Source organism: Ictidomys tridecemlineatus, chromosome 4 (assembly GCF_052094955.1).
Source record: "Ictidomys tridecemlineatus isolate mIctTri1 chromosome 4, mIctTri1.hap1, whole genome shotgun sequence".
Classification (NCBI taxonomy): domain Eukaryota; kingdom Metazoa; phylum Chordata; class Mammalia; order Rodentia; family Sciuridae; genus Ictidomys; species Ictidomys tridecemlineatus.
In genome coordinates, this window is record NC_135480.1 from 209,351,557 (window position 1) to 209,372,943 (window position 21,387).

At 59.4% G+C, this 21,387-nt stretch overlaps 1 protein-coding gene and 1 long non-coding RNA gene across 7 annotated transcripts in view; both read right to left on the minus strand.

The window, feature by feature from the left end:
- Nucleotides 1-21,387, minus strand: part of Agpat2 (1-acylglycerol-3-phosphate O-acyltransferase 2) — a 31,696-nt gene that overhangs the window by 917 nt on the left and 9,392 nt on the right. For 2 of the 5 annotated variants that reach the window (XM_078048768.1, XM_078048767.1), the window contains 5 exons: nt 20,171-20,347; nt 2,554-2,687; nt 1,872-2,047; nt 1,608-1,703; nt 499-571 (listed from right to left, as the gene is read on the minus strand). In XM_078048768.1, coding sequence (XP_077904894.1) covers nt 499-571; nt 1,608-1,703; nt 1,872-2,047; nt 2,554-2,687; nt 20,171-20,190 — 499 coding nt within the window. In that variant the 5' untranslated portion in view covers nt 20,191-20,347. Of the gene's footprint in view, nt 1-498; nt 572-1,607; nt 1,704-1,871; nt 2,048-2,553; nt 2,688-6,551; nt 6,617-8,605; nt 8,870-9,137; nt 9,259-20,170; nt 20,348-21,387 lie in introns of those variants that run through there. The other 3 variants (XM_040286639.2, XM_078048765.1, XM_078048766.1) reach the window with 3 other exon arrangements.
- Nucleotides 16,153-19,426, minus strand: LOC110599280 (uncharacterized). Of its 2 annotated transcripts, XR_005734206.2 has the most exons (3): nt 18,841-19,426; nt 17,050-17,186; nt 16,153-16,782 (listed from the first exon to the last, which is right to left on the minus strand). It is a non-coding gene; the product is annotated as an uncharacterized LOC110599280 (long non-coding RNA). The 2 variants fall into 2 exon arrangements; XR_013438438.1 differs by lacking the exon at nt 18,841-19,426 and having other exon boundaries at nt 17,050-18,834.

A 21,387-nucleotide genomic window follows, 5' to 3' on the forward strand; every position in this document is an offset into this window, starting at 1 on the left:
TCCCAAGTGTGCACCCGGTGCTTGCCATGGTCTCCCCCACCCAGTGACTACCAACGGCCACACAGGACACTCCCACCCCAGAAAGCCCCCTCTGCCCCTCCTGGCCAGCCCCCACTGCACCCCAACATCTGTCCTCAGCAGTTTGGGCTGTGGGGAGATGGAGTTTGGCTCCTCCCCTACTGCCTTCAACCTCTGACCCCCCCAGATAAGCAAGAGTGGCATCAGGGCCCCCGCCTGAAGCCAGCACTGCTGGACAGGCCAGCTCTGTGGCCAGTGGTGGTTCCCTGGGCTGCCCAGGTAGCTGGACGGTCAGGGTCTACCTCCACAGTCCCACCTGCAAGCACGCTTGGGCCCTTCCACCCTTCTGGAGCCTTAGTTTCCTCATCTGAAAACAGATCCTCTACAGCCCCCTTGCAGGGCCACAGGCCCAGGGTGAGGTCACTCCACCGAGCAGCCACCAGGAACGGGGCCCTAGGTATGAGGCTGGCAGGGGCTCACCTGAGGTGAAGAGCTTGGTCTTGAGGTTGTAGAAGGAAGAGAAGGAGGAGTACACCACAGGAACAATGGGCACCTGCCACAGGGACACGCCAGGCTGAGCGGGCATGTCCCGCCTGTCCCCCAACTCAGGAGGCCAGTGCAGCACTACCCAGGGGAGGGGCTGGTGTCTCCTGACATCCCTCGAAGGCCCCAGGGTCAGAGCCACCAGTGACAGGTGGCACCTGGGGATGATCATTAACCCAGACTGTCATGGGACCTCGGGACATGGGCAGGCAGACCGCAGAGGAGCAGGCCCTGGGGAGATGGGTGACTGGGAAATCTCTCTTCTCCCAGGCCTTGCCAGTCTAGCCCCGACCCCACAGCCACTGGCAAGGTAGAAATGACTCCAGCCCCAGGCCCAGGCAGGAGTGTCTTCCACCCCTTGGCTAGAGGCTCGGGCCAGAGAGCAGGGTGGCTGCAGGCATGAGGCTCCTAGTCCTGGGAGCCTCAGGACTAGGCACCAGGGCACTGGAGGCCACCCACCATAGGGGCAGAGAAGAGAATACGTCTACTGAGCTGTGACCAGTCCAGCGTTCAGAAGACCCTTTCCTTGACCCTGGACAGTACAGTGGCTTCCCCCCAACATGAGTCTCCCCAGCATAGAGCAGGAGCTAGTGGGCCCCCTTCACCCTCCAGGAGACCCCTCTCCATGGTGGATACCCCCTGGGCTCCCACAACACCTCTGGGCCACATTACTGCCCCTGAAGGCTGAGGACCATGAGGCCACGACCCATGCCCGTGTGCTCTGTAGCCTGCCGTCCCGGCCAGCCCACTCCCTGGAGGAGTGCTCAGCAAAAGCCAGCACAGACAGGGCCCAGCAAGCAGGCCTGGCTCCTCGCCTTGGTCCCTGCTTCTCAAAGCCCCCTACTGAGGCAGGCCACTGGCTCTCAGGTGCTGCCGGGGGCAGCCAGTTGCCTGGGCTGGAAGGAGTACTGCCCAGTGGTGGAGGGCCCAAGGGCGCCCACCTCAGCATGTGGTGATGAGGCCCTGTCCCTGCCCACTGCAAGGGATCCCTGAGCCCCAGCAGTCACCTTCAGCCTTGAGCCACCCTGACCTGGGCTCCCACCTACCTGGGCCTGCACTGCCAAGTGAAAGGCACCTTTCTTGAAGGGCAGCAGGTCCCCGTTGTCATTGCGTGTGCCCTCGGGGTAGATCCACACTTTGAGCTGTGGGGAGAGAGGAGCCGACTGTGTCCCGGGCTGTCCACTGCCACCTGGGCCACCCCAGGGAGGCCATGCTGCCCCTCCCAGGACCACGCAGCATGGAGTGGGTCCTGAGCGCCCTGTGCAACCTGCAGACTCTCTGCCAACAGCCACACTGAGGCCCACACTCACATTCTCCTCGACCATGCGCTCGCCCAGGTCGGCCATCACAGTCAGGGCAGTGCTGGAGCGCTGCCGGTTGATGAAGAAGACGCCCCCGAGGTACATGATCAGGCCCACTGGCCCTAGGAACAGGAGCTCCCGCTTGGCGATCTGCACACAGCGCTTGGGGAGGATCTCCATGAGGCCTGCCGGCAGCAGGGGACAACCAAGGAGGGGCAGAGGGAGACCAGAACCATGAGAGAGAGGGGCAGAGACAGGCGGAAGAGACGGGGAGAAGAGAGATAGAGGCAGAAGACAGGAGATGGAGAGACAGGGAGAGACAGAGACAGAACACACAGAGTGACAGAGGCAGAGACATGGGGGAGAGACAGAGACAGGACAGTATCATCCCAATTGGACCCCTCACCAGGGAAGAGAGAGGTGACCCCCTGCTCCCCACTGCCCACCTGGCACTCCATCTGGTCTTTGGCCTGACCATCTTTTGGGGAGGTACCCGAACAAGCTCCCAGCCTGGGTTGCGGTATAGCCCTGTGCCCAGTATCAGACACAGGCAGCCGGTTGCTTTTACTGTCCAGCCTAAGGGAAGCCAGTGGCTGGAAGGACATCCAGGACCCCTTCCCGTGTCTGCCCAGCACCTGGCTTACCTGCCCACCCCCCCAGGAGTAGAGCACGCATGCCTTTGGTGGCCTACCCATCATGTCCAGGATGCTCTGGTGGTTGGAGATGATGACACAGGGCCGGTCCACCTCCAGGTTCTCCCGGCCCTTGATGTCAAAACGAAGGCCGTAGGCATACTTAAAGGACCGTACAAACCAGCTGATGATTCTGTGGACAGAGGCAGCAATGAGCAGAGGTCAGTGGCCAGGGGCGTGGCCTAAGGCCTAGGGAAGGAGTGGGGGCCAGGTAGGGAAAAGATGCTGTCCAGGGCCCAGCCTGCCTCTGCCACAGCAGCAGACGGCAAGACAAAGGGTTCAGGAGTCAGGCACTGGATCCTGGGGCTGGAGGGGCTGCTGGCCTCCCCTGCACCATGCTTGCTCAGCCCTCCCAAAGGAGCGTGCCTGGCAGGCAGGTGGGGACCACCCAGGAGTGGGTGAGGCTAATGATGGACAAGATGGGGCGAGAGGGGTCCCAGCATCCTGCAGAGGCCTGGCCTCCCAGGGGACATCTCAAGTCTCCTGTATCCAGTCCTGTCACCCAGAGACTGTGTCCACAGTGCTGACCAGGCCAGAGGGATGTGGGGTTAGGGGTGGCCTTGGCCTGGCTTTGCACACATCTGGGACAGGACAGGACAGGAAATTGCCAGTCAGGAAGTTAGCCCATGAGGAGACAGAGCCCAAAGGCACAGGCTCACCCCACAGCCCCCAGCAGAGAGCCTGATCCTTCCCAGCCCTGTGGACAGCAGGTGTCAGGGGATGTGCCACCCAATGACCTGGGGGCTATGGCCCCACACCCTCCGCTGTCCAGGCAGATGAGTGCAGCCCTGTCATGTGATCCCCCAGTCCCAAGGGGAAGAGGGACCCCATCCACAGGTCAGTGAAGTAGCTCCCCAGGCTCCGAGCGCAGGCTCACAGCAGAGCAGAGGCATCGGCCAGGGCCCACTCCAACCATGGCAAAAGACACCATCACATACAGGGCCCTGACCCTTCTCAGGGGCCCACCTCTGCACATCAGGCAGGCTCACCCTGCTCTGCTGCCCTCGCCACGTCCATGCACAGAACACCCACCTTCCTGCACAGACTGCCCCGCTGCCCAAGCCCTGGAAACTGCCTTTGCCCTGTCTCCACAGCTGAATCTGAGACCTGGCAGAAGTGGACTCCCACAGCACAGGTCCTTCTGTGACCAAAGTCCAAGCTCTTGACCGGCTGTCCTGCCACAAGGCTGACTCCAGGGAGGGGCAGCTCTCCTGGTGAGGAAGCTGCCACTCACGGAGGCTCAGGGTTTAATTGGGGTAACTAAGCCAGCACTGTTCCCAGGTCCAAGAAGCCTGTGCCTGTTCCTCAGATCTGCTGGGCCATCTCCTCTCTAGGACAGACCTGCCCGCCATCCCCAGCCTTGGCGGGTATGGGCTGGTCCTGGATCCTGGACACTGGTAGGGAGAACTGGCTGGCTCTTTGGGGTCCATGCCATTTTCTCACTTGTAAAACACAGCTCCTGGGAGTAAGTGAGGATTGAAGACACACTCAGACAACTCGCAAGAAAACTAAAAAGGCCAATGTCCAATACCTATGGAAAGCAGCTCACTCACTAGTTATCAAAGAAAGTCAAACTGAAACGGGAACCCGTCTTCACTCTTCACATTGTCACAGATAGGGCGGGACTGAAACTGAAAGCAGGAGGTGTGGCTAGAGCTGGGGAAAGAGGCGCTGACCAGAGCATCTGTGGGGAGGGCAGTACCAGAAGCCCTGAGCTCCTGGTCTCCTTGGCCCTGAGTGGCTCTGCCAGGAGTTCTCCCCATGGCAGCAGAGGGCTGAATGCTGAACTGGGGAAACAAAAATGCCCACAGGGCACCTGGAAGGCCAGGCAGAAGGGCTCTAGGCCTATCTCTCAGCTACCAAAGCAGAGGAAATGGCCACTGAGATCCCTTTACTGCAGAGGGCATTCATATGACTTTTGTTCTTGGTGCTGGGAGTGGAACCCAGGGACTTGGTGCTAGGCAAGGGCTCTGCACTGAGCCATATCCCAGCCCAGAACTCACAGGGTTCACATGGATTGAGCATTCCTGACCCTAAATTCCAAATGCTCCAAACTCCTGAAGATTTTGGACATGACCACACAAGTACAAAATGCCATACCTGACCTCATGCAAGAGGCAGTAGTCAAAAGAGAGGTGCACTGGCAACACTGGCAATACCCACAGAATTACGTCCAGGTGTATAAGATGCCCACGGAACACACATGACCTGTGTCTAGACTTGGGTACCCACGATATGTCATTATATATGTGTAAACTTTCCCAAGTTCAAAGCCATCCGAAACCTGAAAAACTTCTAGTCCCAAGCACTTTAGATAAAGAATCTTCAACCTTACTACAAATATCGGCACTTCCACTTGTGGCCGCATGAGGGAGTCTCGGGCCACATGGAGAAAGGGACTGTGGTCCTCCGGCAGTGGGGTATTCCCTGATTTCCATGCCCCTCTTCTTTTCTCTTGCTCTCTCTTTCCAGTACGGGGATGGAAGAAACCAGGCTCTCATGCATGCTAGGCACCTGCCCTACTTCTGAGCTCTACCCCAGCCCCCATTTTCTTAACTGCAGTAAAACAGAAGGCAAACTGTACCATCCTGGGCTGGGGTCACCTGAAGTCCAAGGGTTGTGCCCCGTGCCCAGCCCAGTGCTCCAGAATTACTGCTGCCAGCTGCCAGGTGGGACTTGGGGTCTGGGGCAATGGCCTTGACCTCCTGGGTTTCTGCTACCACCTGGGAAAGGGGAAGGATGCAGAGGAGTGCCACTCCAGGAGGCTGGGTGGCTGGTGACCCTGGACTGAGGACCAATGGCGGCTGTGACAGGACTCAGCAAGAAAGAACCCACAGTAACTCAGAGCAAAGGGTGCCACGACCTGCCCAGCCCCTCCTGCCAGCACCTGCTCCAGCAGCAGGAGGCAGTTCAAGGCCAGAGACCAGGCCACCGGCCTGGCTGTCCTCGTGGACGGCCACCAACTGACCCTTGCCCTCAGCTGCTGGGCTTGGGTTGGGCTGCTCCCTGGAGACCCAGGCACACTCTTTGGGCAAGACTGGCCAGAAGTCTAAGAGGACCTGGGAGGGCTCACTCAGAGCAGCCCTGCTGGCAAAGAGCAGGCAGGACCACTGATGGCCAGAGTACAGGAGGCCTGAGCAAGGCCCCTGAGAGACCAGGGAGCTTTCCAACCAGTGTCCCAGAAAGGGAGCACCAGGGGGAAGGGCTTCCGGTCTGAGCAATGGGGGTGGGTGGGGCCTGAGGAGAAAGGGCTGGGGGAGGTGGGACCAGGGAGCCAGGCTTCCCTGAAACCCTCCTCCTTTGGGACCAGGACCCAGCGAGGCACTGTGTCCTGTCCATGCATCTGTCCCAGGATCCAGGGCCCAGCAACGCCCTTCTCCACTCCCTAGGTGCATAGGTGCAGGGGACAAGTTGCTGTGCAGCCATGTCCTGGCCACTTGGTGCAAAAAGAAGTTCTGCTGGCGCCTTCCTCTCCCACCACCACGGTGGCATCTGGGACCCTAAGGATGGTGGGGCCAAGGGTGGGGCCCCCAAAGGAATTTGGGGCCAAGAAAGTAACCTTCCCTGTTGGCTGAACCTGTCCCCAGGGCCTCCTGAGGTGGGGCTTCAGGGACCACAATGTCCCCCATCCTCAGGGCCTCCTGAGGACAGGTTCAGCCAACACAGAGCTTCACTTCCTGCGTGTGTGGGTGTAACTGAGGCATCTCCCAGCCACCCTGCCCTAGCGCCCTAGGAACACACAGGGAAGGACTCTGTGGGCACCTGCCTGGAACCCGGAGGAAGGGCCCATGCCTGGGCCACTGCCCAGGAGAAGTGGAAAGGGAGTAGAGAGGCAGCCCTGCTCTCCCTCTCCAGTTCAGGACTCCCCAGGCATCAGCCTCCAGCTCCTAGCGCTGGGGTGGACACAGAGGGAAAGCCAAGAGCACTTTGGAGCCACTGCCTGTGGGTTCAAACCCCAGCGGTGTCTCACCCTGGCTCTGAGACCCTGGACACTCACCTTTCCTCCTCCCATCTCACTGCCAAGCCTCTGAACCTCGGTCTCTTCATCATGACAGTCCCTACTTCAAAGCTGCAAGGCACTGAAGCACACAGGAGGGCCCTTTCCCCTGAGTCTCCACCTCCCATGCTCCTGGCTCCCTTCCCTGACCAGCCACCCAGGGACTGCACCCCTCGTTCCCTGCTTTTCAACCCACCCTGTGCCTGCCCCTAGAGGCCTTCCCGTTCACAGCACCCACTCTTCCTCACTGCTGGGAGTCGTCACAGGGATTCCGGGAGTCTGGTGCAGAAGGCAGGGCTGTGGGCTCCAGCCCTGCCCCACCCTCCAGTCCTCCCTTCCCTAGGGAACCCATGTGTGGGCAGAAACAAACACCTGTGTTACCCAGCAGTGTCCCAGAGGCAGTGGGCCCTTTACCTGGGTGCCAACCAGGAGAGCCTCTAGGGACCTGAGGGTTCTAGCTGGCCAGACTCTCTGGCCCCTGGCTGTGCAGGCAGGGTAGAAGGTGGGACAGTGCTGGTCTGGCCAGCCTGCTGGGTTCATCCACCCTCAGAGAGGGTAGCTGGTGACTGGATTTGGCCCCTGGGCAGCAACAGACCTGGAAGAGCCCGCCAGGCCTCTCCAGACTAGGACATGCTGGTGGAGAGGACACCAAAGAGCTACAAAAGTTCCAGGGACTCCCACTTCATATTTGCTGAAATCATAGAGCCCAGCCCTGGGCCCAGGACACCTTCAGCCTCAGAACCCTCTGCTGGCCCGGCCTAAGAAGGATATCACCCCCCAAGGAGCATATCTGCCGGGTACTTTCCAGACCCAGTGGGTCCTTCCTGAAGTCCACACCCTCCACTTTGCTCTGAAGTGCCCAGGGACTTAGGGAGCCTCCCCCAAGGGAACCCCTTTTATCTCCCAGGCAGTTTCCAGCCTGCAGGGGAGCTGGGCCTTGCACATCAGGCCTTCAGTGATTCGTGCATGGCCTAGGGTTATCTGTCCTGAGGGCACGGGACCTAAGAACTACCTATTAGAAGGGAAATGCCTGGGCTGCCCCTGGGGTCTGCTCCCCTGGACACTGGTAGGAGGGGAGATGGGTCGTTCCAAAACACCCTGCTCTGCTCCTCAAATACACTCTCTATCACCCTTTGTATCTGGGCTTCTCAGGCAAAGCACAAGTCCCTGAAGAAGAGCCTGAGATACATGAAATATGGACCAGACTGAGCAGTGTCACCTCCATTGCCAAGACCCACAAAGGGCAGAGATGATGGAAAGTCAGGACACCCTCTCACCCACTGTGCCTGTTAACACAGGAGGAGGTGGGGCTTCAGGGACCACAATGTCCCCCATCCTAGGCCAAAGCCAAGAGGCCATTGCAAAAGCCACCAGCTGGACAGTCCAAACAGGGCAGAGAGAAATGTAGCAACAGTCCCTGGGGATGGGGAACAGGCAGAGGGGCAGGAAGGGCTCCTCCCAGGCAGCCCCCAACCGTTCTTGTCAACCACACTGTTCTCTTCCCTTGCTCAACCCCAGGGCCAAGCTTCCCTGCTCTGGGAGGTGTTCAGAGGAAACTCTCTGCAACTGCCACATTCCTTCCCGTCCCTGCGAGTGCTTGCGGGGGCCCCAGGGGCCAACAACTCCCTCCCTCCACACGGAAGTAGCGCCTCTCAGGTCTCCCCACCTGCCCAAGAGGAGGAAGCAGAAACGCGTCCATCACCTGCGCGTCAGCAGAGGACCCAGGGAGAGGTCAAAGGTCACTCTCTGCGGCGTGCGCGCCCCGTCCAGTGGCTCTGGGGAAAGTTTCTCCGCCAGTGAAGCGGGGCAGGCCTCTCCCCGCGCGGCCCAACCCTTTCCTCCCAAAAAAGCGTCCCCACGGCCAGCCGGCGCGCTACGGCGGGCTCAAGGACGCCAGAGCTGAGGAAATGCCGGCGCAAGGGCGCGGGGACATTGTGACCCGGGCCGCGCTCCCCGCCGGGCGGGCGGGGCAGGAAGAGGGGAGGGGAGCGGAAAGTTAGCGAAGCGGAAGCGGCGGCGGCGGGCTCCCCCACCCGCCAGCTCCCGGCGCTTGCCTCATGTTCTCCACGGTGCGGCCGCCGTGGCGCAGCAGGCAGACGGCCGAGGCCACGGCGGAGACGGACAGGCAGAGCACGCAGTAGAGGCTGATCTTGGCGTAGAACCTGGCCGCGCGGCTCAGCTGCACGAGCAGCAGCAGCAGCAGCAGCGCCGCCGTCAGCCACGGCCACAGGTCCATGGCCCGCCGCGCACACGGCCCGCGCCCAGCCCCGACGGCCGCCCGCGCTCCCCGCGCCCGCGCCCCTTATTGCGAGGGCGGAGGGCGGGGCGGCCGGTGGAGGGAGGCGCGCGGCGCGGCGGGCTAGGTGAGGCCGCCTGCCCCGCCCCACGCCCCGGGCACTGGCCCGCCTGCGGCCCCGCCCGGGGCGCCCCCCCTTATTGCCTCGGGTCACAAGGGCTCGGACCAGGCTCCACCCGACCTGGGACCCCAGTCGGGTACCCGGCTCCCTGGGCTCTGCCTCTGCCCGCCCGCGTGCCCCACCCCAGGATCGCCCTTGGGCCCAGAAACACAGCTCCCCTAGGGCTTACAGGCGGCCCAAGGACGTGACCATCGTGCCAGTCCGTCACTACACAAAGGAGCCCTTGAACTGCTACTGAGTGACCAATGGTCACCTGGCTGGCCACCTGGCAGGATGCCTGACCCTTTTGAGTCCCCTTGGGCAGGGAGACTGAGCCAGGCGCTGTGGAAGGCCACCCTGCTTGTTGGGGCTTGGGGGAGGTGACAAACTGGGGCATGATTCTGGGCGGGGCTGGAGGGGTTCCCGTAGTGGGTGCCAGCCCCAGTGTGTCACCGCTCCTGGTGCAGAGCCAGCGGTGGCTATCAGGCGATTGCATTCATGTGGGCTCCACTCAGCGGATGACCAGCCTGGCTGCTGGGCAAAGCAGTTGGTACTCAATTGGGCAAGAGCATTTGTCACCCTGGGAGGAGGGGATACTGCTATAGGTATTCCTGGTTCCACCTTCCAAGCACCCCAGCAGTCACTTGCCCAGGGAGCAGCTGGAGATAGCAAAACAGCGACTTTCTAGACAGGCAGAGGCAGGACCCCTGGGTTTTCTGCAGTTCCCGAAGCTGCTGCCCTCTGTCATACCAGCTGGAGGTCTCAGGGTTGCAGCCTCCCGCTCAGAACTGTGCTCAGCCCTCAGCCAAGTGCCCTTCACATGAGTGGGCGGGGCTTCCCTGCCCATCAACGCTGTTTTCTGTTTTTCTGTAAAGAAGAACGTCTAGCCATTTGTATCACATCTGTAGGCATTTTATGAAGACACCTACCAACACATTCTCTAGCTCTCTTGTGGCAGAACCCTTAGTGGTCATTTTGTGTCCGCTTGAGCAAACTGGCTTTTCTCTCTGTCCAGTCTTGGAAAGGGTCTGCCGCCCCCCCAGGCCTGAGAGCACAGCCCCAGGTGCTTGTGTGCCTGGGGGCTGAGCATGGCTGCTGACCAACTGTGGCAGGTTCAGCTTCCTGGGAAATCAGCAGGAACCCAGGAGAGAATGCTGTGGATGCTGTTGGTAGTGGACAGAGGGCTGGGGACCCTAATGCCCTTCACTTCTACTGCGCAGCCCAGTCCCCAGCCCCCGCAGCACCCTCCAGGGCTTTTTCCTGTTTGCCCCTTAGCTCCCAAGCCGCCACCCTTTTCTATGCTACCCAGGCTGGTCTGACTCCTTAGCCTCCCAAGTCACCACCACTCTCTAAAGTGGCCCTCGTTCTTCCCAGCGCTTCCCATAACGGAGCACATCTGTTTTGCCTTCCCTCCACCTCAGTACATGCAACAATGCCCCAAACATAGGTGATCAATTAAGTGCTCCCCAGAATACCAAGTGCATCTCCATTTTATAGATGGGGACTTGAGGCTCCCAGAGGTGAGTTGCCAGCAGGGAGTGATGAGGAGGCTGTCAGTCACTGTACTCCCTGCCACTGCATCCCAGAGGGGCTCCCACTGCTAGGGGGCTACCCTACCCTCTTGCTCCCAGAAGTGGTAGGGGCAGCATGAAGGTGAGGGCTCTGGACCACCCAGTTGGGTTCCCAGAAACGCTGAGTTTTGCCTGTCACCTCCTGAAGAGGCTGTCACCAACTTTACCTCCTCCCCAGCTCCTTCCTCCCCTTAGGCAAGGTTGAAAGAAAACTTTTCCTCCGGTGGAAGTTGGAATCGACAGGGCCCAGGAGGGGGCCTGGGCTGGGAAAGGCTGGTCTGGCCAAGGAGGCAGTATTTAATGAGTGGTGCTGCACCGCAGAAGTGAAGCCCCAGAGATGCCCTGGGGCCAGTGCAAACCAAGAAAAGAAAATCTCTCTAAAATTAATGCATTTCAACTGCAGAGGGGACCTGTTGTCTCTACCCTGTTCATCCAAGTGTGGTGGGGAAGGACAGTGCTAGTAGCTGGCTGGGACTGTGGTGTCCTAAACCTTCACTGCCTAGGGCCAGCTAGGTGGGTGGGTTCCTATGGACCTGTGCCAGGTGGCTCTCCCAAGTGCAAGGGCAGCCAAGAGCCCTCCTAAGCACTTGCTGAGACCTGGCCAGACAGCAGGTGACACAGGTGACCCAGCAAGGCTGAGCTGGGACATCCTGAGGCCCACAGGACCCACACCCAGTAGGGGAGGTCAAGAGGGGAGGAAAGCCAGGCATAGGGTGTGCTGGCACCCACCCCTGCCCCTGGGCCCTGCTGTGGCTTGCTCCACCAGGACCAGGTGGTGCTAGGCCTCTGTCTTCTTCTGAGTTGGGTGGGGGTCTGGAAGGATGTGTGGCTCTCCCCTCCTGGGAAGCAGAGGTAAGGTGGCTGTTGACCCAGCTGCAGCCATAGCCAGGAGGGAAAGGTGTGGGTGTGGGCTTTGAAGTCTGGTCCACCTGGCTTTAGGCTCTGGGCTACCCCACGCCTGAGTGACGCCTGATCGTGTCTGTGAAACGGGGATACTCACCTCACCCATGTGCTTCAGAGGAAGCAGCTGCCCTGGGCTCTCTGAGGCAGAACCTTGTGACCCTGCCCCTCCTCCAGACCTGCCCAAGAGGTGTTCTCGGGATGCACTCCTGGGAGGGGAGGGCTCCTCAGCCCCTCCCAGGGCCAGGGCCAGAGGGTGGGCAGCTCCAGGAGGCCGGGCTCCTGTGGAGGAGAGCAAAGCTCAGTGCCCAGACTCAGGTGGGCTCTGGGGCCTGCGCCCCTCAGGCCGCTCGGTGGATGAACCTCAGGGGACGGACACTATACTTGCCACCTGTAAATAAAGCAGCCTGTGAATCTTTCATGCGCCTGTGCTTAAAAATAGATGAGGCGAGGCACACAGGCCAGTTTCCTGGGCCACGGCAGCAGCAGTGCCAGGAGCAAGCTCCCGTGGAGGCCTGGAGGCCATGCTGCTAGGGGCCAGCCATGCCTGCCAGTGTACAAGCCCACGGTGGGCCGAGAACAGCGGAGGGGTGGACAGCCCCCATTAGACAGGAGGGGGAGGACCCAGAGAAGACCAAGAGCCAGAGCCCTGGGCGGTGGGGCTTTAGGACAAGGGCCTTTTCTACAGAAGAGCAGCATCCCTTTGGCCACACCCACCTATGGCATCCTTGGGTAGCAAGAGGGAGCTCGCTGGCAGAAGTGTCAGAGCAGATGGTTTTGTGCTCCTGCCACCTACTTCCCTTGATGGGCGGCTCACCCAGCAACCCCCTCCCCAGGAAGGGTGAGGGGACACCCCAGGGCTCCCAGCCTGTGTGACCTGCTCATGCTCAGTGCAGAGGTGAAGAGCCCAGGGTCATCCCAGAGCTGCCATGTGCCCCCGGTGAACCTCGGGCTGGTTCCTCTGGACCTCTGACTCCATCTGTGCATGGGGACAGTGATATGGCCTTGGGGCACTGTGATGATCACATGGCATGCAGCTTGTGTGGCCCCACTGTGTGAGCTGGGTGGTGGTGAGAGTCTCCAGGCCCTGGGAAGAGCCTTTCCAGGCCTTGGGCCACCTGACCCCTGGCCCAGCTGGCATCCCTGGGCAGTCAGCTGCATTGGCTGCTCTCCGGGCCAACTGAGCAGGAGGATGGGGGCCTCAGAACATGCCACCTCACCCCTGGCTTCCTCACAGGGGAGGGACTGCCTGCCCCGGCTCAGGGGGGCCAAGCTCAGTGCTCACCCGGGCCAGCCTCTTGTTGCCTGGCGAGCCCCGCACCATGGCCCGCACCCACCCTGCCTGGCTCTGGAGGCCTCAGTTCCTACCACCCAAGGTCCCTTCTGCAGGCTGTGACAGGGAGGGGGAGGGCCCCGGTCTGCAGCAGTTCTGCACACCCATACCACCCAACAGGTCCTTCATTGGCTAGTGTCCGCACTCCAGGGCCCTCTCCACACTGTGGCCAGCAAGAGCCTTGGGTGGCGCTGGCCTGAACTCACAGCCTGGCAGGCCCAGCCTGGGGCTCACCCCATCTTCAGGAGCTGTTTCCCCTTCACAAGGCCACTATGGCGAGATGAGATAGAGGACTGGCCACAAGCTCTCAGCAGGCAGCCTGGGCCCCAACTGCCACTGCTGCCCAGCAACCTTGGGCAGGCTCTTCTGCTCTGCAGGCCACTGTCCCCTCCTCTGTCAAGTCTCCCAATGGAGGCTGCCATGTCCTGGGTCAGAGGAGCCCAGCGCTGCTTCAGTCTCTTCCTCAGAGAGTCGCTACGGACCCACCAGGCCCCTGACCACTCAGTCCCAGAGCTACCCTAGGAGAACCCAGGCCCCCCCCACAGGCCTTCCAAGGAGTCCAGCAGAGACTGGATAGCCCTCACTTCCCCATCCTCCTGCCAGCCAGCCAGGCCTAGGCTCTGGGCTTTGCTGCCTGTGTGGGTCAAGGGCAAGCTGTGTCCTTGGGGTAGGGCCCAGTGGTGGCCCTGAATCAGAGGCAGGCAGCATGCTCCAGAGGGGGCAGTGGCTGGGATCTTGGGGAAGGGAGCATGGGACTGCTGCACTGAGCCTGGTGCCCACAATGATGGCCAAGGGACACAGGCTTCGTGGACAGCCGCCGGCCTGCCCCTGGACAGAGTGGAGGGCTGGCTTGGCCTGATGGAAATCCTGGTGCAATAACACAATGGTCCTGAAGAGGGCGCAGTGACAAGCGTGGTTTCAGTGGCTCCCTTCTGTCCCACAGAGACCTGTCCCAGGGTCCCGAGCTGTCTGGGTCCTTGCTCCACCCACTGTGTTCACCAGCACACAAATGTAAAAGTGGGTTTTACATGGAGGTCCTGGAAGAGTGGAAAAGTGACTCAGCTCACGTCACATCATAAACCCAGTTAAATTCCAGGTGGATTGGTGACTTAAGTGTAACCGAGGAGTCCCCAGCAGGAGCACACAGCCATGCAGCTGTGGAAGCCTGGCAGGCAGAGGAGGTGAAGAGGGAAGCAGAGAAGCTGAACAGGACCACCCAGGTCAGCTGTGCAGGTCATGCACTGCACAAATCCAGAGGAGTCAACACTAACTCTGAGTGCAGTGTCCTTTCCTTTCGAAGCGAGCAGGCTCACTTCTCTGGCCTTTGATCCTCACCACACCCCTCACAACACCAAGGCCTCAACCTAGGAGTCCTGAGGGCAGTGGGCCCAGCCCTGCTACCTCTGCTGAGACGTGACAGGCAAGGTCCAGGAGCTGTGCCATCACCCTGCCTGCCCCACCCCACCCAAATATGTGCCAGAGTCACTGAGTCACACTTAGGGAAGGTGTGGCCTCCTGGTGACCCACCTAGAGCTAAGCACTGTAGTTCCAGCCCACTGGTCCTGGGGAGCAGCCTCCCCCCCACCCCACGTGACCTCTGTGGTCCCAGGTGGGGCCTCCAGGCTTCAGAGATGAAAGCAGGGTTCAGGGTGGACTGGAGTTTCAGATAAACATGTCCCGGGAAATTTGGGGGCCTATCGTCCTATTTTAAGTTATTCTTTACTTGAAATTCAAATCTCACCAGGTGTCCAGTGTTTTGTCGTCCTCTTCCCTGACCCCTCCCCTGGATCTGCCACCGCCTCTGGGAAGGGCTGGGCAGCACTGCCCCCTAGTGGGCAGGCCAAGAGCTGCATGCGCCGTGAGGGTCACAGCCTTCCTGCGGTCTCCAGGATCCTCTGGCCAGCCCTGGGAACCTGGGGCATGCCAAGCAGCAGCCTGTCCCCAGCTCAGTGGCCCCCAAGGACTTCAGGTGGGGCCTGGCTCTCACTAGTACCCACCCTGGTGGCCAGCCTGAAGCCAGCCTAAGGTGAAGCCGCAGCACTCCGCGGCTCTGCCTAGGGAAGGAAGCTGCCTGGGTGCCTCCAAGGGTCTGGGTGTGCTGGGTTGGGGTGGGAGTGCTACAGGAGCAGCTCCTCTGCCTTCTGCCGTCAGGGTGCACCGCAGGCTGCTAGACAGCCGGGCTCAGGTGCCCACCCTGCAGCTGCCATGCTGCTCAGGGGTTGGCCACCGGCTGTGCTGGTCCCTGAGTCCACACTCAGCAGGGCAGAGGAAGCTGCCTCTGAGGACCAGCCCAGAAGCTGCCCAGAGCCACGGATGCCCTCAGCCACCAGAGAGACTGCTCTGAAGGACCTCCATCCCAGTCCCTAGCTGCCCTCCCTCCGCCCTGGGCCTGCATTAGCATTTTTTTATCCAGCTTTCCCAGTGCCCACCCCAACACCAGATTTTGGGCAGCTCTGTGGCACCACATAGAGGTACAGTGCCACACTTGGCCTTCACTGGCTCCTTGTGCCATAATAACATACTGAACGTCACACACCGTTATTTCTTGAGGCTCACGAAGGCTAGCAAGCACTCTAGCACTGAGCCACTTCTCCAGCCCTTTCTAGCTTTCATTTTATGACGGGGTCTTGCTAAGTTGCTTAGGGCCTCACTAAATTGCTGAGGCTGGCCTCAAACTTGCAATCCTCCTGCATGAAGCTTGGATTTGGGGTGTTCACTATCTCACTCAGAAAGATGAATCCAATTTCCAAACCTAAGTTTGTGTCTTTTCAGATTTTTTTATACTATCTATCATCTATCGTCTTTCTGGGGGGAGGGTATATCAGAGTTTGAACTCAGGGGCACTCAACTATGGAGCCCCATTGCAGCCCTATTTTGTACTTTATCTAGCGCCTCACTTTTTTGCTGAGGCTGGCTTTGAACTCGCAATCCCCCTGCCTCAGCCTCCTGAGCCTCTGGGATTACAGGCGTGAGCCACTGTGCCAGGCTTCTTTTCAGATTTGGTGGTGCTGGAGGCACAGCTCAGTGGCAGAGCATTTGCTTGACAGGTATGAACAAGATCCTGGGTTCCATCCCCAGCACTGCAGAGAGGGGGAAATGAAAACATTTCTGAGAGCCCTTTACAGAGATGCTGGGCCTAGCAGACCTGTGGGCCAGGCACAGCCAACCTTCATTCAGGGACCCTGGATCAAGCCAGCTCCAACCTTGCTAGGCACAGGTGTGGTCCTGCCGTCTGCATCTAGCACAGAAGGCTAACTTACGGTCACTCAGGAAAATTATCAAGGCAGACACACAATTCACCTTTAAACCAAGCTCCGGGACAACTCCTCTGCCCTCGGCCTCAAGCTCTCCAAATGGGAGAGCGAGGAACTACACAAGAGGCCGGTGAGAGGGAGCAAGCATGCTTTGGAGTGAGCTTTTATTAGGGGAATCTAAATTCTTAGGAAATCCCGTCCAATGAAGGTCAAGGTGGGCAGGGTTACAAGGACAGATGAGGTAACTGGATCCCTGGGGATGTGGAGAGACACGCCCCTGCACAAAGACACAGTCGCTTATACCCTAGAAGATAGGGCTATCCAGCAGTGTGACCGCCAGATGCCACACCCCTTCAGTGCTAGACCAGCCGCCCACATGGTCTGACAGGTTGTGCAGCCCCCTACACCTGGTATGAGCCTTCCCCAGGTACCCCAGCCAGGCCTCCCGGCTCACAGGAGCCCATGCCTGGCCACTGAGTTTGATAAAGGTGACTCCTCACCACAGTGAGCAAGGCGCTGCCACATCCATGGCCCCCCTCAGACACTACCCAGGACACTGGGGACAGTGGGTGTGCCTGCAAGCCAGGGAGGGTGCCATGCCGCCAGGCATATCAGCCCACCCCTGCTGAAAGTCCTCTCCACAGCACGGGGAACCAGGAAACCACGCCCTTCTGAACACTTTGTATGCCCGAAAGGGCCCGGCACATGGTCTGGGACGGGCTTGTTCCATGGAGAATGATGGTGCTGCCCTTCTCTCCAGGGCCAAGGAGCATTCGCCTAGATGGAGAGACCATAGCACTCTGTCCAGCACTCATCAGCAGATGGACACAGGCTGACTCTACAGTGTGCCTCCCGTGTCTGCTGGAGAGAGGGGAGGACAGCAGGGCTGCTCGAGGCCCCTCCCCTCTCCCTGCAGCCCCTCCACCCCCCCTTCCCTCACCACCAGGATCTGCAGGAGTGAGAGAGGGCAGAAGTAGAAGGAAGGGTGGACAGGGGGTTAGGGGCAGGCCAAGGAAACAGCCTCGGTCCAGAAGTTCCGCATACCTTTCTAGGCTGTCACTCCCAAATTTCTGGGTTATCTGTGAATCTCAGTTACCAGTAAGTTCGCTCAATGAAGATGGTTGCTGTGGGGCTGGGGCTGGGGCTGAACGGCAGAGCGCTTGCCTAGCACGTGTGAGGCACTGAGGTTGATCCCCAGCACCACATAAAAAGAAACAGAGGCATTCTGAGTATTTACAACTACAAAAAAAAAAAATCAAAAACAATAGTTGCTGTGTACTGTTCACTAGCCCCCCAATGAGGAGATTAAGTAGAGCTATGTGATATTGTAAGAAACCTGTAAGGTAGGGGACTTCCCAGCGTTTTCTATTGACCTGATAGTAAGGCCAGGTCAGCCAAGGCTCCCGAGACTGACGTCACCCCACACACTTTCCCATGCTCACCCTCAGCAACTCTCCTTTACAAGAGGAGCTGGGAGCCCCCAAAGCCCACCTTCTCCCCCGAGAGCCTATATCAAGCCTGACAGTCTCTAAGTGGCAGAGCTGGAATTCTCAAGCCAAGGACCCCACTGGTCCTAAGTCCACTCTCCCCTCTCCAGGAATTCCTGGGACCCTCTTCTGGAGACCTATCTTCTCCCTGGATGCGGGGTTGAGGAGGCAGCTTGGTGGCAGATGCTGCCCTAGCATGTGCAAGGTCCTGGGTTCAGTCCCCAGCACCTGAAAAAACAGACAGGGCTCCAGCAGAGCTGGAGGGTCTTCCTGCCGTCTTAGCGATCCTAAGTCAGTGTTCCGTGAGCTGAGGGAAGAGGTTGATGTGCAGGTGGAAAAGACTAAAGGAAGCAGAGCAGAAAAATAACAGATTAGTGGAAACAGCGTGCCGTGCCGGGGAAAGTTGGTATTTTTTTTTTTTAAAGAGAGAGTGAGAGAGAGAGAGAGAGAGAGAGAGAGAGAGAGAGAGAGAGAGAGAGAGAGAATTTTTTTTTAATATTTATTTTTTAGTTCTCGGCGGACACAACATCTTTGTTGGTATGTGGTGCTGAGGATCGAACCCGGGCCGCACGCATGCCAGGCGAGCGCGCTACCGCTTGAGCCACATCCCCAGCCCCGAAAGTTAGTATTGTCTCTAATCTCCATTTCCTCAGAGGGCAGATAAATGGCTTAGTTTCCCGCTGGGTGGTGGAGCTTTGGCCTGGGTCACTTTAGTCAGGTCTGTTGCCCCACTCTCCACCCCGTGCAGGGGTCTGGTCCAAAACAATGGTCTTCTTACATTTTACTTAATGGGGAACAACAACTATTACTATTAGGTACTGGAGATTGAACCGGGGGGGGCTTCACCACTGAGCTATATCCCAGCTTCTTCCCACTTTTTTTGGGCGGGGTACGAGGGATTAAACTCAGGGGGGCTCAATCACGGAGCCACATTCCCAGCCCTATTTGTATTTTTATTTAGACCCTGTCTCACTGCTTAGCGCCTCACCATCGCTGAGGCTGCCTTTGAAGTCACGGATCCTCCCGCCTCAGCCTCCTGAGCCGCTGGGATTACAGGCATGAGCCATGGTGCCCAGCTCCACTTTTTTATTTTGAGATAAGGTCTCCCCAAGTTGCCCAGGCTGGCCTTGAACTTGCAAGGCTCCTGCCTCAGCCACCAAAGTGGCTGGGACCATAGGGGTACACCATGGGCCTGGCCTGTGTCTCTCATGAGGGCACTGAGCTCTTCCTGAAGGACCCTCCTCATGGCCTCCTCTAAAACGTCACCTCCAGAGGCCATCCTGTTGGGAGTTAGGGATACGATATGTAAATCTGGGGGACAAGATTCAGTCCCTAGCAAAGGACTTACCTTTATATCGAGAGCAGCACAGCCAGCACGTGCCCAGTGAGCACAGTGAGTGGACACTGCGTCCTGGGAAAGACGCACGAGTGTGCCCAGGGTCCCAGGAGACACCAGAGTCACCAGGATGCTCAGCTTTTCAGACCAACTTCCCCGTCTGTGCCTTTCTCCCAGCAGCCCCGCATCAGGCTGGGTCTCAGTCAGGGTCAGGGCCTGGGAGGCTAGAGGCAGCCCTTGTCCTGGCACAATGCTGGGCACCAGCCCAGGACCTGCACCCTCGGTCCCACAGAACCTTCCCGGACATGTGGGGGTACCGGAGGGGCTGGCGGCTTCCTTCCCTCCCAGGCCTCCTTTTCAATAATAAAGCCAGTGCCTGGTCACTTGAACCCGCAGGCTGCATACGTGTATCAGGGAAAGCTGAGCCTGAGCCCCTCCCAGCCCAGGGCCCGGGCCAGCGGAGTCACCCAGCCCCTGAAACCAGCAGGCAGGCCTGTGTGTGTCCACCCACACACACCTTAACTCACAGAAATGGCCCCACCCTGCACTGCGTTACAGCTTGGTTCTGCTGCTGTGGTGGCTGAGCCCCGAAAGGAGGCGTCACCTGGAATCTAAGTGGGACCTGACTTGGAAACATGGTCTTCATGCACATGATCAAAGGTCAAGTCCCGGAGCTGAGACGGTCCTGGATACTGGGCTGGGCTCCAGATCCAATGACAGTGTCCTGAGAGGGACGAGGAAGACAGAGGGCAGTGCCGATGCAGGCGGAGGCTGGGAGACGTGGCCCCAAGCCAAGGGTCGCTGAGGCAGCAGGAAGGCCCCCGGAACACGGCCTCCCCACGCCCGGGTTTCTGCCTCTGGACTTTTGCAAAGGCCCTTTTGCCAAACAAGACCACATTCTCAGCTCCTGGGGATGAGGACACAGACGTGTCATTTGGGGGGGTCAGGCTGGCTGACCAAACACCAGTGGTGACAGTGATCTGACCATTTAGCGGGGCATAACCGCTCATGCCAGCTGGGCCCATGGGAAGGCCCTGCCCAGTGCTGGTGCTGCCAGGACTGCCACACTAGGCCAGAGCACCAGGTGTCACCCTCAGTTCCTCCCAAGGGGACTCGGGGACACTGCCGCCTGAGAGCAGAGGCCGTGAGACTTCCCGGATGTCCCTGTTGTCTCTCCCGGTCATTGGCTGCTCCCGGACAGTATTATTTTAGGGAATTGAACCCATTCTCATTCACGTGGAACTGGTACCAATGTGCATGACACTTAGTTGACACACGGTCACCGCAGCCACTATAACTCCGCAGTGGGTCAACTCAGCTGAGTCCCAGGAGACAAGCTCACCTGCAGGAACCAGCCACCATGCCGGGGTCCTCCAGAGCCGTGGCGGCCACCAGTCACTCCACAGCTTAGGTCGAGGGCTTCAACAAGCAGGCAGCTGCCCGAGGCGGCTTCCTCCGGAAGAGGCAGACATCTACGTCCCTTCATCCAGTGGCCCTCAGGGAGGAAGCGCTGGCCCACCTTAGGGAAGAAGACTGAGGCTCATCCCTTAACATGCACTCAAAGCCACTCCCACACTTCCACTTACTCAGAGGGAAACGGCACAATAGTACACATAATATGCTCACGTGGTGTGTATATACGCACACGTCACACCTCCAGCCCGAAAACTCAACCATTTCTCAAAGAAAATCTCCAAGAAAAATGGTAGGGCCCCAAACCTTCCTCTCTGGAATTGGCTTAGGTCTTCTGGGAGCCTGGGGGAGAGCACTGAGCACTGGGTGTGAAGATCTCTGAAAGCCTGCAAGGAGAGGACTGAGCCCTGGGTGTGAAGACCTCTGAAAGCCTGCAAGGAGAGGACTGAGCCCTGGACTGGGAGCCTGGGGGAGAGGACTGAGCACTGGTGGGAAGAACTCTGGGATCCTGGAGGAGAGGACTGAGCCCTGGGTGTGAAGTCCTCTGGGAGCCCGGGGGAGAGGACTGAGCGCCGGGTGTGAAGACCTCTGGGAGCCTGCAGGGAGAGGACTGAGCCCTGGACTGGGAGCCTGGGGGAGAGGACTGAGCCCTCGGTGTGGAGACCTCTGGGAGCCTGCAGGGAGAGGACTGAGCCCTGAGTGTGAAGAACTCTGGGAGCCAGGGGGAGGGGACTGAGCCCTGGGTGTGAAGAACTCTGGGAGCCAGGGGGAGAGGACTGAGCCCTGGGTGTGAAGAACTCTGGGAGCCAGGGGGAGAGGACTGAGCCCTGGGTGTGAAGACCTCTGGGAGCCTGGGGGAAATTATTGAGTCATGGATGTGAAGACCTCTGGAAGCCCGGGGGAGAGGACTGAGTTCTGGATGTGAAGACCTCTGTGAGCCTGCGGGAAGAGGACTGAGCCCTGGCTTGGGAGCCTGCGGGAGAGGACAGAGCCCTGGGTGTGGAAAACCCTGGGAGCCTGTGGGGAGAGGACTGATCCCTGGGTGTGAAGACCTCTGGGAGCCTGGGGGAGAGGACTGATCCCTGGGTGTGAAGACCTCTGGGAACCTGAGGGAGAGGACTGAGCCCTGGGTGTGAAGACCTCTGG